This window comes from Fragaria vesca, linkage group LG1 (genome assembly GCF_000184155.1).
Source record: "Fragaria vesca subsp. vesca linkage group LG1, FraVesHawaii_1.0, whole genome shotgun sequence".
In the NCBI taxonomy this organism is placed as follows: Eukaryota; Viridiplantae; Streptophyta; class Magnoliopsida; order Rosales; family Rosaceae; genus Fragaria; species Fragaria vesca.
In genome coordinates, this window is record NC_020491.1 from 1,302,278 (window position 1) to 1,318,694 (window position 16,417).

The 16,417-nt window shown below is 38.8% G+C and overlaps 4 protein-coding genes across 4 annotated transcripts in view; 2 read left to right on the forward strand and 2 right to left on the reverse strand.

The window, feature by feature from the left end:
• The window catches only part of LOC101308312 (histone-lysine N-methyltransferase ASHH3-like), an 8,457-nt gene extending 7,407 nt beyond the window's left edge, over nt 1–1,050 (forward strand). Inside the window, exons 13-14 of the mRNA XM_004287148.1 lie at nt 626–681; nt 776–1,050. The gene's annotated coding sequence lies outside the window, so the exon portion shown is untranslated. The remainder of the gene's footprint in view (nt 1–625; nt 682–775) is intronic.
• Nucleotides 1,051–2,034: 984 nt separating this feature from the next.
• Nucleotides 2,035–6,805, forward strand: LOC101308604 (methylenetetrahydrofolate reductase 2-like). Its single transcript, XM_004287149.1, has 10 exons — nt 2,035–2,624; nt 2,698–2,758; nt 2,846–3,102; nt 3,766–3,939; nt 4,036–4,136; nt 4,243–4,354; nt 4,775–4,855; nt 4,942–5,119; nt 5,975–6,309; nt 6,392–6,805. Exons 1-10 carry the CDS (start codon nt 2,220–2,222, stop codon nt 6,473–6,475), a joined length of 1,788 nt encoding a protein of 595 aa, XP_004287197.1. The 5' UTR covers nt 2,035–2,219; the 3' UTR covers nt 6,476–6,805.
• Nucleotides 6,806–6,921: 116 nt separating this feature from the next.
• On the reverse strand, nt 6,922–10,064 carry LOC101308900 (aminoacyl tRNA synthase complex-interacting multifunctional protein 1-like). Its single transcript, XM_004287150.1, has 3 exons — nt 9,620–10,064; nt 8,622–8,828; nt 6,922–7,474 (listed from the first exon to the last, which is right to left on the reverse strand). Exons 1-3 carry the CDS (start codon nt 10,025–10,027, stop codon nt 7,331–7,333), a joined length of 759 nt encoding a protein of 252 aa, XP_004287198.1. The 5' UTR covers nt 10,028–10,064; the 3' UTR covers nt 6,922–7,330.
• Nucleotides 10,065–11,859: 1,795 nt separating this feature from the next.
• On the reverse strand, nt 11,860–14,659 carry LOC101309186 (c-1-tetrahydrofolate synthase, cytoplasmic-like). Its single transcript, XM_004287151.1, has 5 exons — nt 14,500–14,659; nt 14,088–14,410; nt 13,772–14,008; nt 13,533–13,700; nt 11,860–12,357 (listed from the first exon to the last, which is right to left on the reverse strand). The coding sequence occupies exons 1-5, from the start codon at nt 14,612–14,614 to the stop codon at nt 12,187–12,189; spliced, it is 1,014 nt and encodes a 337-aa protein (XP_004287199.1). The 5' UTR covers nt 14,615–14,659; the 3' UTR covers nt 11,860–12,186.
• Between the last annotated feature and the right edge of the window lie 1,758 nt (nt 14,660–16,417).

Genomic DNA, 16,417 nt, shown 5'->3' on the forward strand with positions numbered 1-16,417 from the left:
GGTCGGGGACGCTGCTGGAGTCAGCTGGGGTGGAGGCGCGCCCTCGCCGGCACCGTGCGGTGGCGAACGGAGCTCCGTGCGCACTTTAAGGACTGTGCGCACGTGCGCTCCACATCCGGCCTGATATACGAAATATTTGTTTTTCTCAGGTAAGGATGTTCTTATTTATTCTTACAGTGCGGATTTCCACTTTAGACTCACTTTTTAATCGAATTTTCACATCTCCATCATTTAGTCTTTAGATACTAATGTATAATCATCTCTACAAATTTCAGCCAATTTGGTTATCATTAAGGCACTCAAAACTGTGTTTTTCTGTTATAAACATGAACAGTTCAAGTTCGACAAAATTATGTTCATCCATTAGTTCAAGTTCCATCATTCATATATTGAAGTAGAAATGGAGTTGTCATTCCCCCTTTGTTTTATTTCCATGGAGAGGTTGCAGTACTTATTTGCCACTGTGCGATGGACCTTTCATGTTCCATTATTTGTTTTACATTACTGCTACTTGAAAGCCAAAAAGCAGTGTCTTGCACTATTGCTCATTTCTTTTCTGCATTACTACTTTCTTTCTGCAATGTTTGATTATATCTTTACTCTGGGATTGCTTTAATGGTTGAAGGATTATGTTCAAGCAAAGATGACTTGTGGTCGTCAGCAATTGTAACATGTAGAACAGTAAGTGCAGCCCTTGATGAGACATCATGACTAAAAATTGCATTAAAGTGAATGCACGACTAGGTGACTAATATTTACCATTGTTCTGCCGCAGGATCAGTAACTGGTAAAGTTAGTAACACTCGATTTACATTTCTACTGCTGTTCCATTAACCAAGGATCAATTCTTTGCAATGCATGTTGTAACAAATGTATGGATGCACGTTTATATTCCAAACCATCCCCCTCCGCAAAGGGAAAAAAAAATGTACCGTCTCAAATATATTCCCTTTTTTTTTTTTCTTTCAAAGTTCAAGTGTAAACTGTTATTGTATAGTTGTATAAGCACACGGGGAATCAGTGGCTGGTGAAAACTATTTGGCTGGATAGACTGGAATAAGGTTATCCACTTATCCCTGCTTGTGGAAGGCAAGTTGAGAAGGACGAAGTGACATCAGCGTTTGCCATGTTTTAATTTCTATTTTTATTTTTATTTTCATGAAGAAAATTGTCAAAGAAAAAAGGCTGAGTGGGCCGAGAATGGGTGAGTGGTAAGGAGCGAGTGGATGGTAGTAGGTATATGGTAGGTCTATTGTCACCAACCCAATCCCCAATCCAATTAGAAAAAAAATTAGAAAAAGGCGTTTCACCATTTTTCGGGGGGTGCAGTGGGACCCTCTGGGGTAGAGAAGGATGTGACAAATTTAGGGACCGGATCCTATATGTAAAAAACGCAGATAATTGTATGAAGTAAAATATAGTGTGCTCCGATTTCAATTTCAATTTGGTTTTTCACCAAAAATATTAATCGACACGCGATCGAGAACACTAATTCTGATCTAGCATAATCATTCTCCGCGTCTTCTTTCTGTGTCTCTACCGTAAACCTAAAATCGAACCCATTAAGAAGAATGAAAAGATGTGTGTGAATCAATGACAACGAAGACAAGCCAAGAGAAGGCCGTATCGTTGTGACCGGCGGTGACAGTGACGGTGACCGCAACTTTGAAAGTGGTTGTGGAGGAGGTCTAGTTAATTGGAGTGAAAGAAGATGGATAATGAGATGATCGATTTTAATCTTGTATATGTAATAATGTTCATACTATGAAAACGTATTTATATTTATTAGGATGCATGTATGTGTATTTGAAACTGTTAGTGTATAAACCAGCTTTTTTTGATAAATTTGATTCTATCTTATCCTAGTGTAATCCAATTATCTTCTTCAAAAGAAAAAGATTACCTATTGCAACACTTTTACCTTGGGTAAGAATGGTGACGTAAAGAAGGAACCGGGCCGTGGTTGGTGTAACTATTGGGGGTTGGTACGATACGAGGATGTATATAAATACATAAAAAAGGGAGGGAGATGGCACCACCAGTTTGTTACTACTCGGCTCCTCATTTTGGATCTGAATCCAAAAAAATATCCGAGAGAGCGGAGAGGAGGCGACGTCGTGTGGTGTCGGTGAGTGTGAGCTGTAGTAGTGTGTAGGTCCTAGTCTCTAGTCTCATCTTAAATACAGGGAGTGAGTGTTGGGCTGAAAAAAGAAAGAAAAATGAAGGTGATCGACAAAATCCTTGAGGCATCGGCGGATGAGAAGAAGGTGGTGTTCTCGTTCGAGTTCTTCCCTCCGAAGACGGAGGATGGGGTGGAGAACCTGCTGGAGAGGATGGATCGGATGGTGGCTCACAATCCGGCCTTCTGTGACATCACTTGGGGCGCCGGTGGCTCCACCGCCGATCTGACTCTTGACATTGCCAACAAAATGCAGAACGTCATCTGTGTGGAGAGCATGATGCATCTCACCTGCACCAACATGCCCGTGGACAAGATCGACCACGCCCTCCAGACCATCAAGTCCAACGGCCTCCAGAACGTTCTTGCTCTCCGCGGCGACCCACCCCACGGCCAGGACAAGTTTGTTCAGATCCAAGGCGGCTTTGCCTGCGCCCTCGACCTGGTACCATTTCTTCTTGCTTTTGCTTTTGCTAATTAATTATGACTCTTGCTAATTCTGACTCTTGCTTCCTCAGGTCACTCATATCAGAGCCACATATGGCGACTACTTTGGTATCACTGTTGCTGGTTATCCAGGTACTTTTCTTCTTCTGATCTAAGTAAAGACTCACCAATGCCAATGGTCAATGAACGCAACGTGTCTCCTCTCTTGATTTTATACAGAGGCACATCCAGATGCCATTGAAGCCAATGGCCTTGCCACTCCAGAATCCTATCAAAGTGATCTCGCTTATCTCAAGAGAAAGGTTGATGCTGGTGCTGATTTGATCGTCACTCAGTTATTCTACGATACTGATGTTTTCCTCAAATTCGTCAACGACTGTCGCCAAATCGGAATCACTTGTCCTATTGTTCCTGGAATCATGCCTATTAATAACTACAAAGGTTTCATACGCATGACTGGTTTCTGCAAAACAAGGGTACTTATCCCTTCTTTTCTATTCTATATAGTATCATATGACAGTCCTAATTTGACCGATTGTGATTTTCTTTTCTACTGTTTTACCTCGGCTGATTCAGTACATCTTCACAATCTCCGTAGCAGATCCCGTACATTATTGGCTTCTTATCCTTTACTGCCTTGTAAAATTCTATTAGATTCTAGAAGATGAAACAAAATCTGTGAGGGATAAACTTTATTCTCTTGGCGTATACATGCTAAATGCTATATATTCCACCATTTAATGTCCTTGTTAAAAAGTGGTCTGGTTGTTTGTGTTGGACATGTCTGGATCCAGTCTACACATGATCATATGTCTGGCAAGTATAAGGTTTAGGGTTGTAGAGGATTGGGGTTTTGTACAGTGCTTTAAATTTCTAAAGACTGGGTTCAATGGCCGATAAGTGAGGGAAATGGGTCAAACACTGTCCCTTGATTCGTTGAGTCCTTGCCAATATTTTGTACAATTATTAATCAGCTGTTGTCACACATTAGACACACACAAAGTATAATATGCACTGTTACCAAATTTGTAAATTACCTAGCAATACTATGTTCTATTTGTTCTTTTAATTTCATTCAGATTTTTTTTTTCTATTCTCTTTATATAAATTAATTGTTTGCTATCGATGATATATTGTAGATACCAGCTGAAGTTACTGCTGCCTTGGAACCTATTAAGGACAATGAAGAAGCTGTCAGAGCTTATGGAATTCACCTTGGAACAGAGATGTGCAAGAAGATTTTAGCTCATGGGATTAGGACATTGCATCTTTATACACTGAACATGGAGAAATCAGCATTGGCTATACTAATGGTTTGGTCACATACATTTATATGTGTCTGACTTGATTTCTATACTTTACTTTAGAGTGTCAGTACTTACCCTCTCTGATTTGATTAATTTTGGCAGAATCTTGGTTTGATTGAAGAGGCTAAAATATCAAGGCCTTTACCTTGGAGACGCCCTGCAAATGTTTTTCGTGTTAAAGAAGATGTTCGTCCAATTTTCTGGTATAAACCACACCATACTGTTCTCCACCCTGTACTTAGTATAGAGAAACATAAATTAAAGAATTACATCTTTCTACTGTCTAATCATCCTCGCACTTGATGGTAGGGCTAATCGTCCTAAGAGCTACATATCAAGAACCATAGGCTGGGACCTGTACCCACATGGGCGGTGGGGTGATTCTCGCAATCCTTCATATGGCGCACTAACTGATTACCAGGTACATAAGTCACTGAACTTTAGTCTTGGTGATTAGCTAGATTTATTAGTAGATTACAAATAGGATTCCTGATTCAAATCAGATCGTATTTTGTATTCCTCTATATATAGAGGTTGTTGTGTGATGATTTTTTATGAAACTTATCAAAATTTGGAAACAGTTATATTCTTGAATTTCCCAGTGATGTTATCTCAAAGAAACATTTACTTGTACAAAAATCCAATTCACTTTTTGCTTAGGAGTGTGGGCTTGAATTTTCCCATGATGTTATTTCAAAGAAACATTTACTTGTAACAAAATCCATTTCACTTTTTGCTTAGAGTTCTAGCCATCACTTTTGCTGAAAGGCATGTCCTTTCAACTCTTATATTTCCCCTCTGCACTAGAGTTAGTTATGTATGACTTTAAGTCTCTTAACAGTTCATGCGACCACGTGCACGTGACAAGAAACTTGTTGAAGAATGGGTTGTTCCACTGAAAAATGTTGAAGATATTCATGAGGTGAATTTCCATCCACTTTATGTTTTTCTGGTTTTACACTGTCAAATTAGATATAAAATTGACATATTGCATTTGCTACAAAACAGAAATTTGAAAAATTCTGCCTCGGAAAGTTGAGAAGTAGCCCGTGGTCAGAACTAGATGGGCTTCAACCAGAGACGAAGATCATAAATGAGAAGCTGGGGAAAATTAACACAAAGGGTTTCCTTACCATCAACAGCCAACCAGCAATAAATGGGGAAAGATCTGACTCACCAACTGTTGGTAAGTACAAACATTTTTATGCATGCATGGTCATGGTCTTGATAAGTTTTAAAGCATGTGAATGTGTATCCAATTCCTGTGAAAGCCTTTTGAGACATTGCTTGAATATCATGAGAAGAGATTGATTTGAATTACTGAAACTCACCTAGTAATTATAGTAGTGATAATCTTATGCTTTGGAGCCATAAATACACATGACTTGATATTTCCACATTATATGGGTTCATTATGATCAAGTGGTAATTTTTCTCAGAATGGACATCATTGAGATGTTTATTCAATACTTGAAGGACCATTCTAGTGATTTTTGTTAAATCTTTAATCAACCCTTCGTACCTTTGTTGTATGATACTGATTGTCTGATCTTATGGTTTAGGAAAGCCTCATATACCTCAAATTTCACTAGACAACATTGAGTTCAAAAGGTGTTGACAAATCCCTGGGAAATTTAGTCAATGGTAGTAGTACCATTGTGGGATCTTATGACTATTCATATCTGTTAGATCTTCAATCAATAGTCTGCGACTTTCATCAGACCTTTGTACCTTTGTCATGTGTAACTGATCTTGTGGTTTTGGGAAATCTTCTATACTTCAAATTTCACGATTAAACTTCTCATCTGCATTGCGAATATACTCTGTGAAATTGATAAAGATCATCATAGAAGCTTTTTAGTTTTAGCACGTTGAAGGTCAAATCTCCTTGCTTAAAGAGTACCAATTCCTCCCTGCTTCCCTCATATTATAAAAATGTACTTGAGTTTGTATTCTTCTTCATCCTCTAAATGGCTACCCTCACCATCATTACACGAACACTAAATCTCAAAATGTTCAATGTATCTGACTTGTGATTCAGGATGGGGTGGGCCTGGAGGATATGTTTATCAGAAAGCCTATGTGGAGTTTTTCTGTTCCAAGGAGAAGTTAGGTACTCTCGTTGACAAATGCAAGGCACTTCCATCTCTGACATACATGGCTGTCAACAGAGAAGGGAGTTGGATATCTAATATCGGTCAAACTGATGTGAATGCGGTAACATGGGGAGTCTTCCCAGCAAAGGAGATAATCCAACCGACTGTTGTGGATCCTGCTAGTTTTATGGTTTGGAAGGATGAGGCATTTGAAATCTGGTCTAGAGGATGGAGCCGCTTGTACCCTGAGGGTGACTCATCTAGGAAATTACTAGAAGAGGTATGCTTTCTTGAATCATCATTTATCTCTGCTGAAAGTCAGTAGCATACTGTAGTAATTTTGACACAATTAATACTTGCAGGTGCAGAATAGCTACTTCTTGGTCAGCTTGGTAGATAATGACTACATCAACGGTGACCTTTTCACTGTTTTTGCTGATTCCTAGAGGGGCTTGCTTGTTGTCACTTGCATCCCTCAGCCATTAGGCTGTTGCTTTCCTTGCAAGTCTGGTTTCATTTATTGTCAATGGGATGTGTAATAATAACTCATTGGGATTTTTATACCTCCCCTGCGGCCCTGCTTTACGATGCAAATTGCATCCGCGTTCTCTTGCTTATAACAAAGTTCATCAACGTCCCGTCTTCTAAATTGGTTTATTATGGATTTGCAGCATTTGCTTATACCAAGTTGTGGAATTTACGTTTTATTGAAATGTATTAGATCGATGGTCATTCTGTATTTAATATAATTTGTTGGGTATGGTTTTCAAGATGCCATTGACAGAGCAGTCAACAGTTTAACACATTTGTGTAAAGTAATCACTGCCTCAGTGATTGGCACTCTCAGAAATCATTCTACAGTACACTTTGGACCTTTATTGTGGAAGTACCATTATGAAATCCTAATAACAAATTTCCATTGCAAAAGATGCCTAAAGTTAATTGCTGAGGCCAGTCTACTCTGAGTCTATTCGATGCTACCTAGACCAAAATGTAGCAGTTGGCTTTTTCTACTGATGCAGCCTGGAGGCTTGGGGTCACCTACAGTGATATCCTCTACAAGTCATTTCCGCTTTCTTTTCTTTTTTCTGCTTTCTTTGGGCTCCCATTTACCCTAAAAATAAAATATACAAGTAGAAAATCCCTCATAATAAGCCCCAAATCAGACGTTCTAGTAATAAGCAATGCCATTTCTTAACAGAACAGTTCTGAAGTACAATATGGCTCTTATGAATTCTAACAAATTGGCAACAAGAATATGAGACAGAGTAACAGTATTAAGTTCCAGCTTCCAGGTCTAATTAGGAGATATTTGCATGTTTTAGAGATCTGCAGATAATCACACCTGCAGAAGTCCGCATTATCTGCACCCCAAGCATAGCACTACAAGCATCATCTGTCTTCAGATGAGGTTGCACCAGCTCCCATATCTTTTTCTTTTGAATCTGCCGAAAGTGGTATAAGTTACAAAATGCAAGATTAAGTATATCAATTACAACTCTTACAAGAAAAGAAAAAAAGCACAACTCTTCCGTAAAATTAAGTGCTCTTGGCCTGAGGAATATGCAATACCTGAAAGTTCTACAGCCAAATCACACCAAAGATGTGTGTGACAGTATCTCATACCTAAAATCAAAGGTCGGGAGGAGTTGGGAGAGGGATGGATACTTAAGGTTGTGCAAACTGGCATACTATGATTCTATGAATGAGAGTATCTAGAATAATATTGGGGAAAATATCTCAGACCTTAAAAGATAAACAATTTGGCTAGGGAAAATGCCATGCACAAAAGAGAGATTGAGAAGGTTTACTTTCATTCTTGATGGGCTGGGGCTGAGGTCGGTGCTTTTGAGAGAGATCTCTTCTTATGGGTGCCTTGGGAGTCTTCCTAAGTGAACAGGCATTGCCGTAGGAGTTTACTTTGATAATGTAATTGCACATCCAAATTTTATAATGGGCATTATTTGGTAGGAATGTACTCCTAATATTGGCCTTCGTGGCGTTGAGGCTCTGGTATATGTAATATAATTGATTCCCCACAAAAGAGAAGCAGGTCAGATTTTTCTAAGTAAACATTGTGAATGGTTTCAAGCTTGTGTTCATAATTAACCAGAGATAAAAATTGCATTCTGATCCAAATGTATCGTTTAAAGTTAGACCAAGGAGAACTTTCCTTGTATGGAAAGCCAAGAAAGATATTGGAGAAGAGATTAGTCAAATTACTGTATTTGGCCTTATCTTCGATTTACTTGCCGGAAAGGGGAGGGTTCACCAGAATCGCTTCTACAGATATCCCTTCTAGATCAATGTGCATTTCAATATTAGGATGCTAGGAATAGCGTATCAGAAAATATCTATTCGTATGGCAAATAGTCACTCTAAGGTGGCAGGTTATTATGTTCTAGAATGTATCTCATGAAGATAGTCATACAAATTTACAACGAGGAGCTGCTAGCAGCACAAACTATTTTAGATGTTTTAACCTAGTGGGGCTTCAATCTACAAAAGCTAAATTTCAAAAATCGTTTTCAAATACCAAAGGGAGAGAAAAGAAGCATCTGTATTTTTGGAAATAGGGAAAGTAAACACTACCTGGTTAGGTGTGGCAGGAGGAGGCTGATTTTGATGATCATTTTCAGAGCCAAACCATATCCTTTGGCCAGGAAGTGAACCCTCAGGAGGCTCAAGAAGCTCAACTTTTTCATGGGAGGCATCAGAAGCGGCCATTAGCATTCCACAAGACTTGACACCCCGCATATTCCTGGGCTTCAGATTAGCAAGGACAACTACTTTTCTCTCCTGTGTCAGATAAACCATTTTGGTAGTCAAAACATGTCTTTCGTAAGAAATTAACTTACAATACAACTTTAAAATAAACCACAGACCAGGAGTACTCCACTCTTTAAGAGAAATTAAAGTTAAAAAAGAAATGAACTCTGCACAAAAGCTCATAACTTGAAGAAAGACCGACCCCTACAGGCAACTGAAACAGAAGCCCATAACGAAGACACCAGTCCACCTCCATATCTCTACTATCTTAAAAAAAAATTCCAAGTGAGTGAACGACCCAATTGACAGCCAAAACCCTGCTAACACTAAGCAGGGATAACAGGACGTTGACCTTTCCCAAACCATCCCTGCATCTGTGAACATATTTATGGACCTGGAAGCTACTGAACAATGAAGAGAAACTTGGACAGTTTCCCAAAAGATCTCTATTTTCCAGACTCAGAAGTAACAGTATATCAAACTTCAAACTTGAACAACTGCCCCGTAACATTAATATTCTGTATAATAACTAGAAAGAGAAGCAGTTACTATTTTGAATTTGAAAAATGCAGTCACCTAGTCTATATTTCTTACAAAGGGAGTTGTCGGAGTTGCTCACTCTCTCTCGCCTCCTACAGTTTGCATAAGCCACAAAACTATAAATTTGGTTGTAATTTTTGCTTTCCAAATCAGATCTGCCTTGTTCAAAGTGTAGATTAACTTATCATTTCTGTGATATTATCATTTTCCAGGAGCTTTTGTAAGGTTGATTCCATAAATCTATATGAAACTGTTAATAAAGAATTAAGTAATGTGCAAACCTGAAGGTGATCAATGGGAATGTAATTGACAAGCCCACTGCAGATGATTCTGGGTTCAGGCTCTCCAATGTCAACCTCTTCCACGTAAAGAGAATCGGCTTCCTCATGCCTCCATGCCCTGAGGATCACCCCAACCCTTATGTCAAGCAGGTCGGCTGCATCCTTTATCTTTTTATGTTCCACATCAGCATCGCTTATCGCCTCTGCCTCTGTGGCCGAAGTGGCGGTGCAAAAACAGACCGCGCTTCTTGTTCTTGCTGATGATAGTGGTTTGCTACAAATACTAGGATAACTATTCGCAGTGATCTGGTTGAAACGAGGAAAGGGGCGTGGAGATTTAGGAGACGGCCAGAGGAATATCACACGGGCTCCTATGCCCGCGCCGCATTTCAAAACGTTTGCTGCCATTCTCTCTTCCTATCCGCACTACGGCACTAGCTACCTTGCTCGCCTTTTCTTTTTTCCCTCTATATTCTGTATTGTTTTGTTTTTATTTTTTGGAAAACAGGAAAGTGGCATGGTGATTTTTTTTAGAGTTAAATAATTGCATTTATAGCAATTTCGATACAAATACATATATAAGGAAGAGTTAAGAGAAATTTTCTTCACACATGACTAAATACTAAATACACATCTCACACTTAATATACCATCAAATAACTTTATAATATTAACATTTAACTATAATATTAACATTTAACTAGATACACATCTTTAAACTTCCTAGACTACCCTTATTCAAAATATACCGATACTACCATATATATTTTATAAATACACATTCCTTTCTTTTTTTATATCATCTCGACTTGGAAAGAAAATAAAAGTTTTCTCTCTCTTTGCTAAAGAACGAGAAGACTATTTTTTCTTTACAAACTCAAGAGCATTCAAACTAATCCACCATGATTGATCAATGTATATAGAATCCTTTGACATATTCATTATTTTGGACGTTTTGCACCCAAACATGTTTTAGATCATTGCAAAACAGATGCCAAACTAGATCACCAATTTCTTTTGCTTAAAAACCTCGAGCATGGATGCTCCACTTGTTTGCAGGATAAACAATACCATTCTAAGTCTTTGCATGGTCGAAGCCAACCAAAAATCTTCATCTGTTTAGGGCAATCCATTATTATGAATCATTAAGCTCTTACCCATAAGACCATGATTAATCCTCGATGAATTCGGTTAAAAATATGCCTATTGTCAAGTGTTAAGTTTGTTCATGTAGAGAGAATAAAACGTTAAAGTGAGATGTAGAGTATTTCAAGTTTTCAATAATATTATTTGATTAATATAGACCTCTTTTGGTAATTTAATATACTTAAACTTTTTGATGTTAGATATATATAAAAAGGTATGTGTATTTAGTATTTAGGAGTGTATGAATAAAATTTCTCAAGAGTTAAATGACCAAAAAAAAAAGAAAAAGTAAGGAAGAGTTAAAAATGACAATCTACAATAACACAACCTAATATGAATGTCGAGAAATATAACATACTCACGGCTAATTAGGTTCGCTTCCTGTAATCTTCACGGATATACTTACTAATAACCAAGTATAGAAAAAGTGGAAAAAAGTCTTCACGTCTCTTCTTAATTCTAATCTAAAACATATTTGGTATAAAGAAAAAAACAGTGACCTCGTTAAAACCTTGTTCCCTCTTATCCAAGAAAAGAGTTTAGGGTTAGGGTTTAGGGCCTACAAACAGGTGATGATTGGATAATTAATAAGATCACATCAATCTGTTTTTTAAGCGAACGCATGGCCTCTTATGCCACTACATTAAGACCTCGTTTGGTTCGTGGAAGGAAAAATAGTTCTTTCATCTTTCTCATAGGAAAGGAAAGTGAACGGGAATGAAATTTTATAAAAACTTTTCGTGCCAATGTTTGGTAACACAAAGAAAGTTATCGAGAAAATTAAACATTATAATAATAAAATATTAGATTGTGAGTAATAAATGCAGGGATAGAAAGAAGGAAAACGGTTCCTTGAATTTTGGAAAGAACTACTCCCTCCCCCACCACCACATTTTCCCTTCAATCAGGATAGTGTTTCCTTTTCTTATGTTTCCCCAAATGTAAGAAATGAACGACTTTTCTTTCTTGATGCCTACTTTCTGCGAAACAAACGATTTCATAGTGTCATTCCCATTTTTTTGTTTAAATTTGTGTTGACATTGTTGGATATTGTTTCTCATCTCTTTTGGTGAATCAAACTTTCTTCCAAAATCTTCATCGAAAAAAAAAACTTTCTTCCAAAATTGACCGCATAAACAAACTACAACCAACGAGTTGAACATAGAAGAGCCGCGATCTCTAAGAAATCGGCCTCAACTGGAGCCAAAGAGCTCGTCAGACGAGACGAAACCTAAAGCTTAGATTCGCCTTTGCCAAAATGAAAGAAAAGAGATCACTCTAATGACATAATCGTCATATTGAATTATTGATTGTTGGAAAGTAACGGGCTGTTGTGAAAATCAACAGCCAGATGAGCTAGATGAGCTATACATGTGCAGCTTTAATCACCCCGTCACTTTCCAGTCCCATATTCCACAAGGTCAAGTCAATCCGTAAGCTCTTTTGGCAGAGTCAAGGGTGTTAGAAAGGAGCATTGAGATTACAACAGGTCCTACTCCTCCTGGAACGGGAGTTATGGCTGACACCACCTTGATTGCCTCTGTATAGCAAACATCTCCTGTAATACGAAAACCGTGACGGCTACTGGGATCCTACATTTTACCACAATCAAATCCAATAACTATCATCACAACTCATGACTCATGAGCAAGCAAGAATAAAAATCCATAAGGTATTTAATCAACCAAACCCAGACAATGAGACAAGATTTTATCCTTGTGGATCATTGTATATCTGTATTGACATGAACAAACATGCTTATTGCTCCCATAAGCAAAACCTGATTGATAAATTAGACATTGGTTGTGGTTGTGAAGATCACTTCATCGTAATAAGATTGAAAAATACTTGATATATGTTCATTTTGTATTTCTTTTATTTTTGTTGTTTTTAATTTTTCTGTGAAAAAGACTAGGCAACTAACACTGATTTTATCAACATATGATATTGCATCATCTCAGATCCAGATACAAATATGGCGGTTCACATGAAGACGCAAGACAACAACTTCAGTGGCTTTCTCATTAATTTGATGCATCATTTCCTAGAACAACCGTCTTAAATTGCAAAATTTTGACCTCCCTTCTCAGTCTCTTATAGTCCAGTTTTAGCGTCTCAATTATGGGAGTGAAAATTCATTACCACTTGACCTCAGCTAACTGAAACTCTTTGACAAAAAAAAAAATGCCCAGAACATTATTTACATTTGTTGCCAAACAGCAGCAACATCTGAGCTCCCCATAAATTGGAAGTTGAAGTTAACTTGGGGTTTGAATGAGGGTTAATGTGAAGAATCTGACATACTAACTCAGATCAATTGTCAGGCAATAAGAGGGCAAGTAGGAAGAATGAATGAAGCTAAATACTGAGAAAGGAGGAAGACGGAAAGACACTAAGACTGGCTTAAAAGAAGCATGTTATTCATAATTCTTTACTGTCAAAATGAGAGTAATGTAGAGTAACTTTTATTTGATAATACATTCCGTAGTCAGTAGTGTATGAATTGCACTCAGATAGTCAGATTGAAGGATACAGGATGCTTGGCAAGAGAACATCATCTCATGTACTCCAATGTGAGTGCAATTCATACAATAATGACTACGGTATTATTAACCAGAAGTTACCGTACTACGGTCTTTGGTTCTTGGATTGAACTTGAAGAGACAGAGAGACTGATAAAGCTTTGAGATAAACTTTAAGGTGTGAATCTTTACGACTGAAAATACCCCTGTATATCCAAAAAAGTACACAAGCTTACAGAACGTACCTTAACTGGATTCGTCCCCATATCAACTACAACTGCTCCTGGCTTCAGCCAGTCCGGTTGGACCAAGTTTGGAGTCCCAACATCTGAGATGACAACATCAGCGTGACGAGTAATTTCTTCTGGACTCTTGGTGAAGGAATGCAAAGTGCTAACGGTAGCGTGGTGCCTCTGTCCAGCACTAATGATCATCATTGAAAAATGAAACAAATTGTACAGTAAAGCAGATTAATTTGTGTCACCTGCAATAGCAACGAAGTTGATAACCCAACAATCTTGCTTCTCCCTATAACCACTGCATTCTTCCCAATAATCTCCACACCATATCGGAGCAACAATTCAATGCAAGCCTTGGGGGCACAAGGGATAAATAAGGGTTCCCTTCCCCGCATGGCAAGATTCCCCATGTTGAGGGGATGAAACCCATCCACATCTTTTTCTGGACTAACAAAATTTATAATCTTTTCCTCGTCTAAATGCTGTATCAGAGATTCAATTCAATGATTAGAATCACCCAAACATCACACAAAAAGAACTTTGACCTGTAAGGAGTAGTACCTGTGGAAGAGGGAGCTGCACAATTATACCATGCACCGAGGGGTTCCGGTTAAAAGATGAAACGACATCAATAAGTCGATCTTGAGTACAGTCTTGGGGCAGCTGAACAATAGAAGTCACTATTCCGACTTGATTACAAGCTTTTAACTTGAGATTGACATAATTGTGTGAATCCTTTCTGTTACCCACCAAAACAACCGCCAATCCGGGCAGTCTTCCTGTGGCAGCCTTCAGTCTGCATATTTCAGCAGCTACTCTGGACCTTATGTCTTTGGCGATTGGCTTTCCGTTCATTATTTCAGCCTGCGCGTTTACATTGGCTGCTGGTTTTGCAGCCAAAGCAATCGAAACCACATGACCATTTGAACTGAATATCATTTTGGAGGAGGAGGAGGAGGAGCTATGCGCTTACCAGAAGACAGCGGGCGACCGAGACCGAGAGGGATCGACCATGACGATGAGAACGTCGTCGTCGAATACAAGCCTTGAGCTTTCGTTATCGTACCCAATCTGCGCCAGACCCCCATTATGCCCACTCGATCGAGTTTTTCAATACCCTCCTACTCCACTTGCATAAATGTTCACCTGGAGTTAACGACCCAGAAAACAATGTTATCACTGTCGGATGTAAATCCAAAGAAAGACAGAACCATTGTCAAGTTTAGGTTTTTATCGATCGACTGTAAATCTGTGTTCAGTTCGTTCGTTGATTTGATTTAACTAAGGACATTTAAGTGATTTAACGTGTTAGTTTTATTGAGAATTTGATGTACTCATAAAAATAAAAAAATTAAACACTCAGATGTCAATGCGTGACCAAAAGTTTATTTAAAATAAGGTAAATTTCTTCTATAGTACATAAAGTGTGACTACTTGGACATAATTTTCGAGTATTAGCATAGCTGACGTCGGGTGTGAGTCTGTCAAATTTTTCGAGGAACTCATCTCATGTTGTAGCTATTGCTCTGATGTGGAAGCCTCAGTTGAAAGTCTATTTTTTAGCTAAATAAGGAGTGAGACCCTCCTACGCTAAATAACACAAAAGTGAACATTCTATTCTTACATCAAACTATGTAGATAGATACAACCAACTTGCGGACACCTTTTTATGTTTTATGGTGTTGGTTGAAGTGTTAACACACTGGTCACGTGTTACACTATTATCTACTGCTTATGCTGCTTATACTTCTACGGGCTCACTACCCATTTTTTAAAGAAGTTTATCGGGATGTAAGTTGAAGTGTCCTGTGCCCCATGTTCACACGCAATACGGTCTCACCGAGGCTACGACCAAGCAACTTTAGCTTGTCGCTCGAACATTATTGATGCGCACCACTCTTTCTATTGCGTCTTGGGGCTATGCAATATTTGCATGCAGCTTTACTATTCATCTACGACCCACCATCATTGAATTTTGTTGTACTACAGCTCGTGACTGTGTACCAGGATTGACACGAAATTGCAATCCTTGAGCTCGGCAAGATTGAAACGGATCTCCAATCCTTGAGCTCGGCTAGATGTTATTTCTAGATGCCAAATCGCATTGCCATTGCGTACAATGATTGGTCATTTGAGATGAATAAGTTTAGGTTGGATATGAACCTCCACCTATAATCCGCATATGTAGAAACCTTGTCAGGCGATCTCATTCACCGCTAAATTGCGGATTGTCACTTGATGAGACTAATATTCCCGCCGTTAGGGGGAGATAAGAACACAAGTGTTCAAGTGGAACGACGTGATGTCGTGGTTGTCCCCACTAAGTCTCATCTTGATCCCAATGCTTATAGTGTTAAAGTGACGAGATCACATGCTGCAAATATGTCTGCAAGGATTGATGTCCTACAAAAGGACATGGCGCGACCAAAAGAAGTTGGTCTTGGCGCCATCACCATGGATGGTGATATGGTGACGCCATATAGTGGCAAAATTGGTGTCACAAGGCCGTGTGGCTCCCTAAAAGGAGGGAGGCCCTTAGGTTCGATATATTCTCGCACTAGGAAGAAAGCGAGATTGGCACAACCTGATCCATTGATCAGTGATACTCAAATCCGTCTCATGAAGTCTGAATTGTGATTATCGTTGGGGGACGCCTCAATGTCAAATCCAATCCATATAGAGATCTCTACAAGTATTACACTAGTGTACATGAGGACGTGAGATAATGAGTCTACTATCGAACCACCCTTCGTTGATGGATATCAACTTAGTTAATTGGCCTAATGGAAAGATGCGATCCAGCATTAACAAAGAGATAGGTCCTTGGGCAGGTGATGCCGACACCGCAAGCTAAACCCTATCAACTATACCTTTGTTAGATAGCGTAGTGA

What these genes read in the sequence shown, in the direction of transcription:
- LOC101308604 (XM_004287149.1), top strand. Translation starts at nt 2,220, where the DNA reads ATGAAGGTGATCGACAAAATCCTTGAGGCATCGGCGGATGAGAAGAAG. An exon ending in CTGGTTTCTGCAAAACAAGG is followed by an intron (nt 3,103 to 3,765) that starts GTACTTATCCCT and finishes GATATATTGTAG; the next exon opens with ATACCAGCTGAAGTTACTGC. An exon ending in GCGCACTAACTGATTACCAG is followed by an intron (nt 4,355 to 4,774) that starts GTACATAAGTCA and finishes GTCTCTTAACAG; the next exon opens with TTCATGCGACCACGTGCACG.
- LOC101308900 (XM_004287150.1), bottom strand. Translation starts at nt 10,027, where the DNA reads ATGGCAGCAAACGTTTTGAAATGCGGCGCGGGCATAGGAGCCCGTGTG. An exon ending in TTCCCATTGATCACCTTCAG is followed by an intron (nt 8,829 to 9,619) that starts GTTTGCACATTA and finishes TATCTGACACAG; the next exon opens with GAGAGAAAAGTAGTTGTCCT. An exon ending in CTCCTGCCACACCTAACCAG is followed by an intron (nt 7,475 to 8,621) that starts GTAGTGTTTACT and finishes CACTTTCGGCAG; the next exon opens with ATTCAAAAGAAAAAGATATG.
- LOC101309186 (XM_004287151.1), bottom strand. Translation starts at nt 14,614, where the DNA reads ATGGGGGTCTGGCGCAGATTGGGTACGATAACGAAAGCTCAAGGCTTG. An exon ending in CGGTCGCCCGCTGTCTTCTG is followed by an intron (nt 14,411 to 14,499) that starts GTAAGCGCATAG and finishes CTGCAAAACCAG; the next exon opens with CAGCCAATGTAAACGCGCAG. An exon ending in TGGGGACGAATCCAGTTAAG is followed by an intron (nt 12,358 to 13,532) that starts GTACGTTCTGTA and finishes GGTAAAATGTAG; the next exon opens with GATCCCAGTAGCCGTCACGG.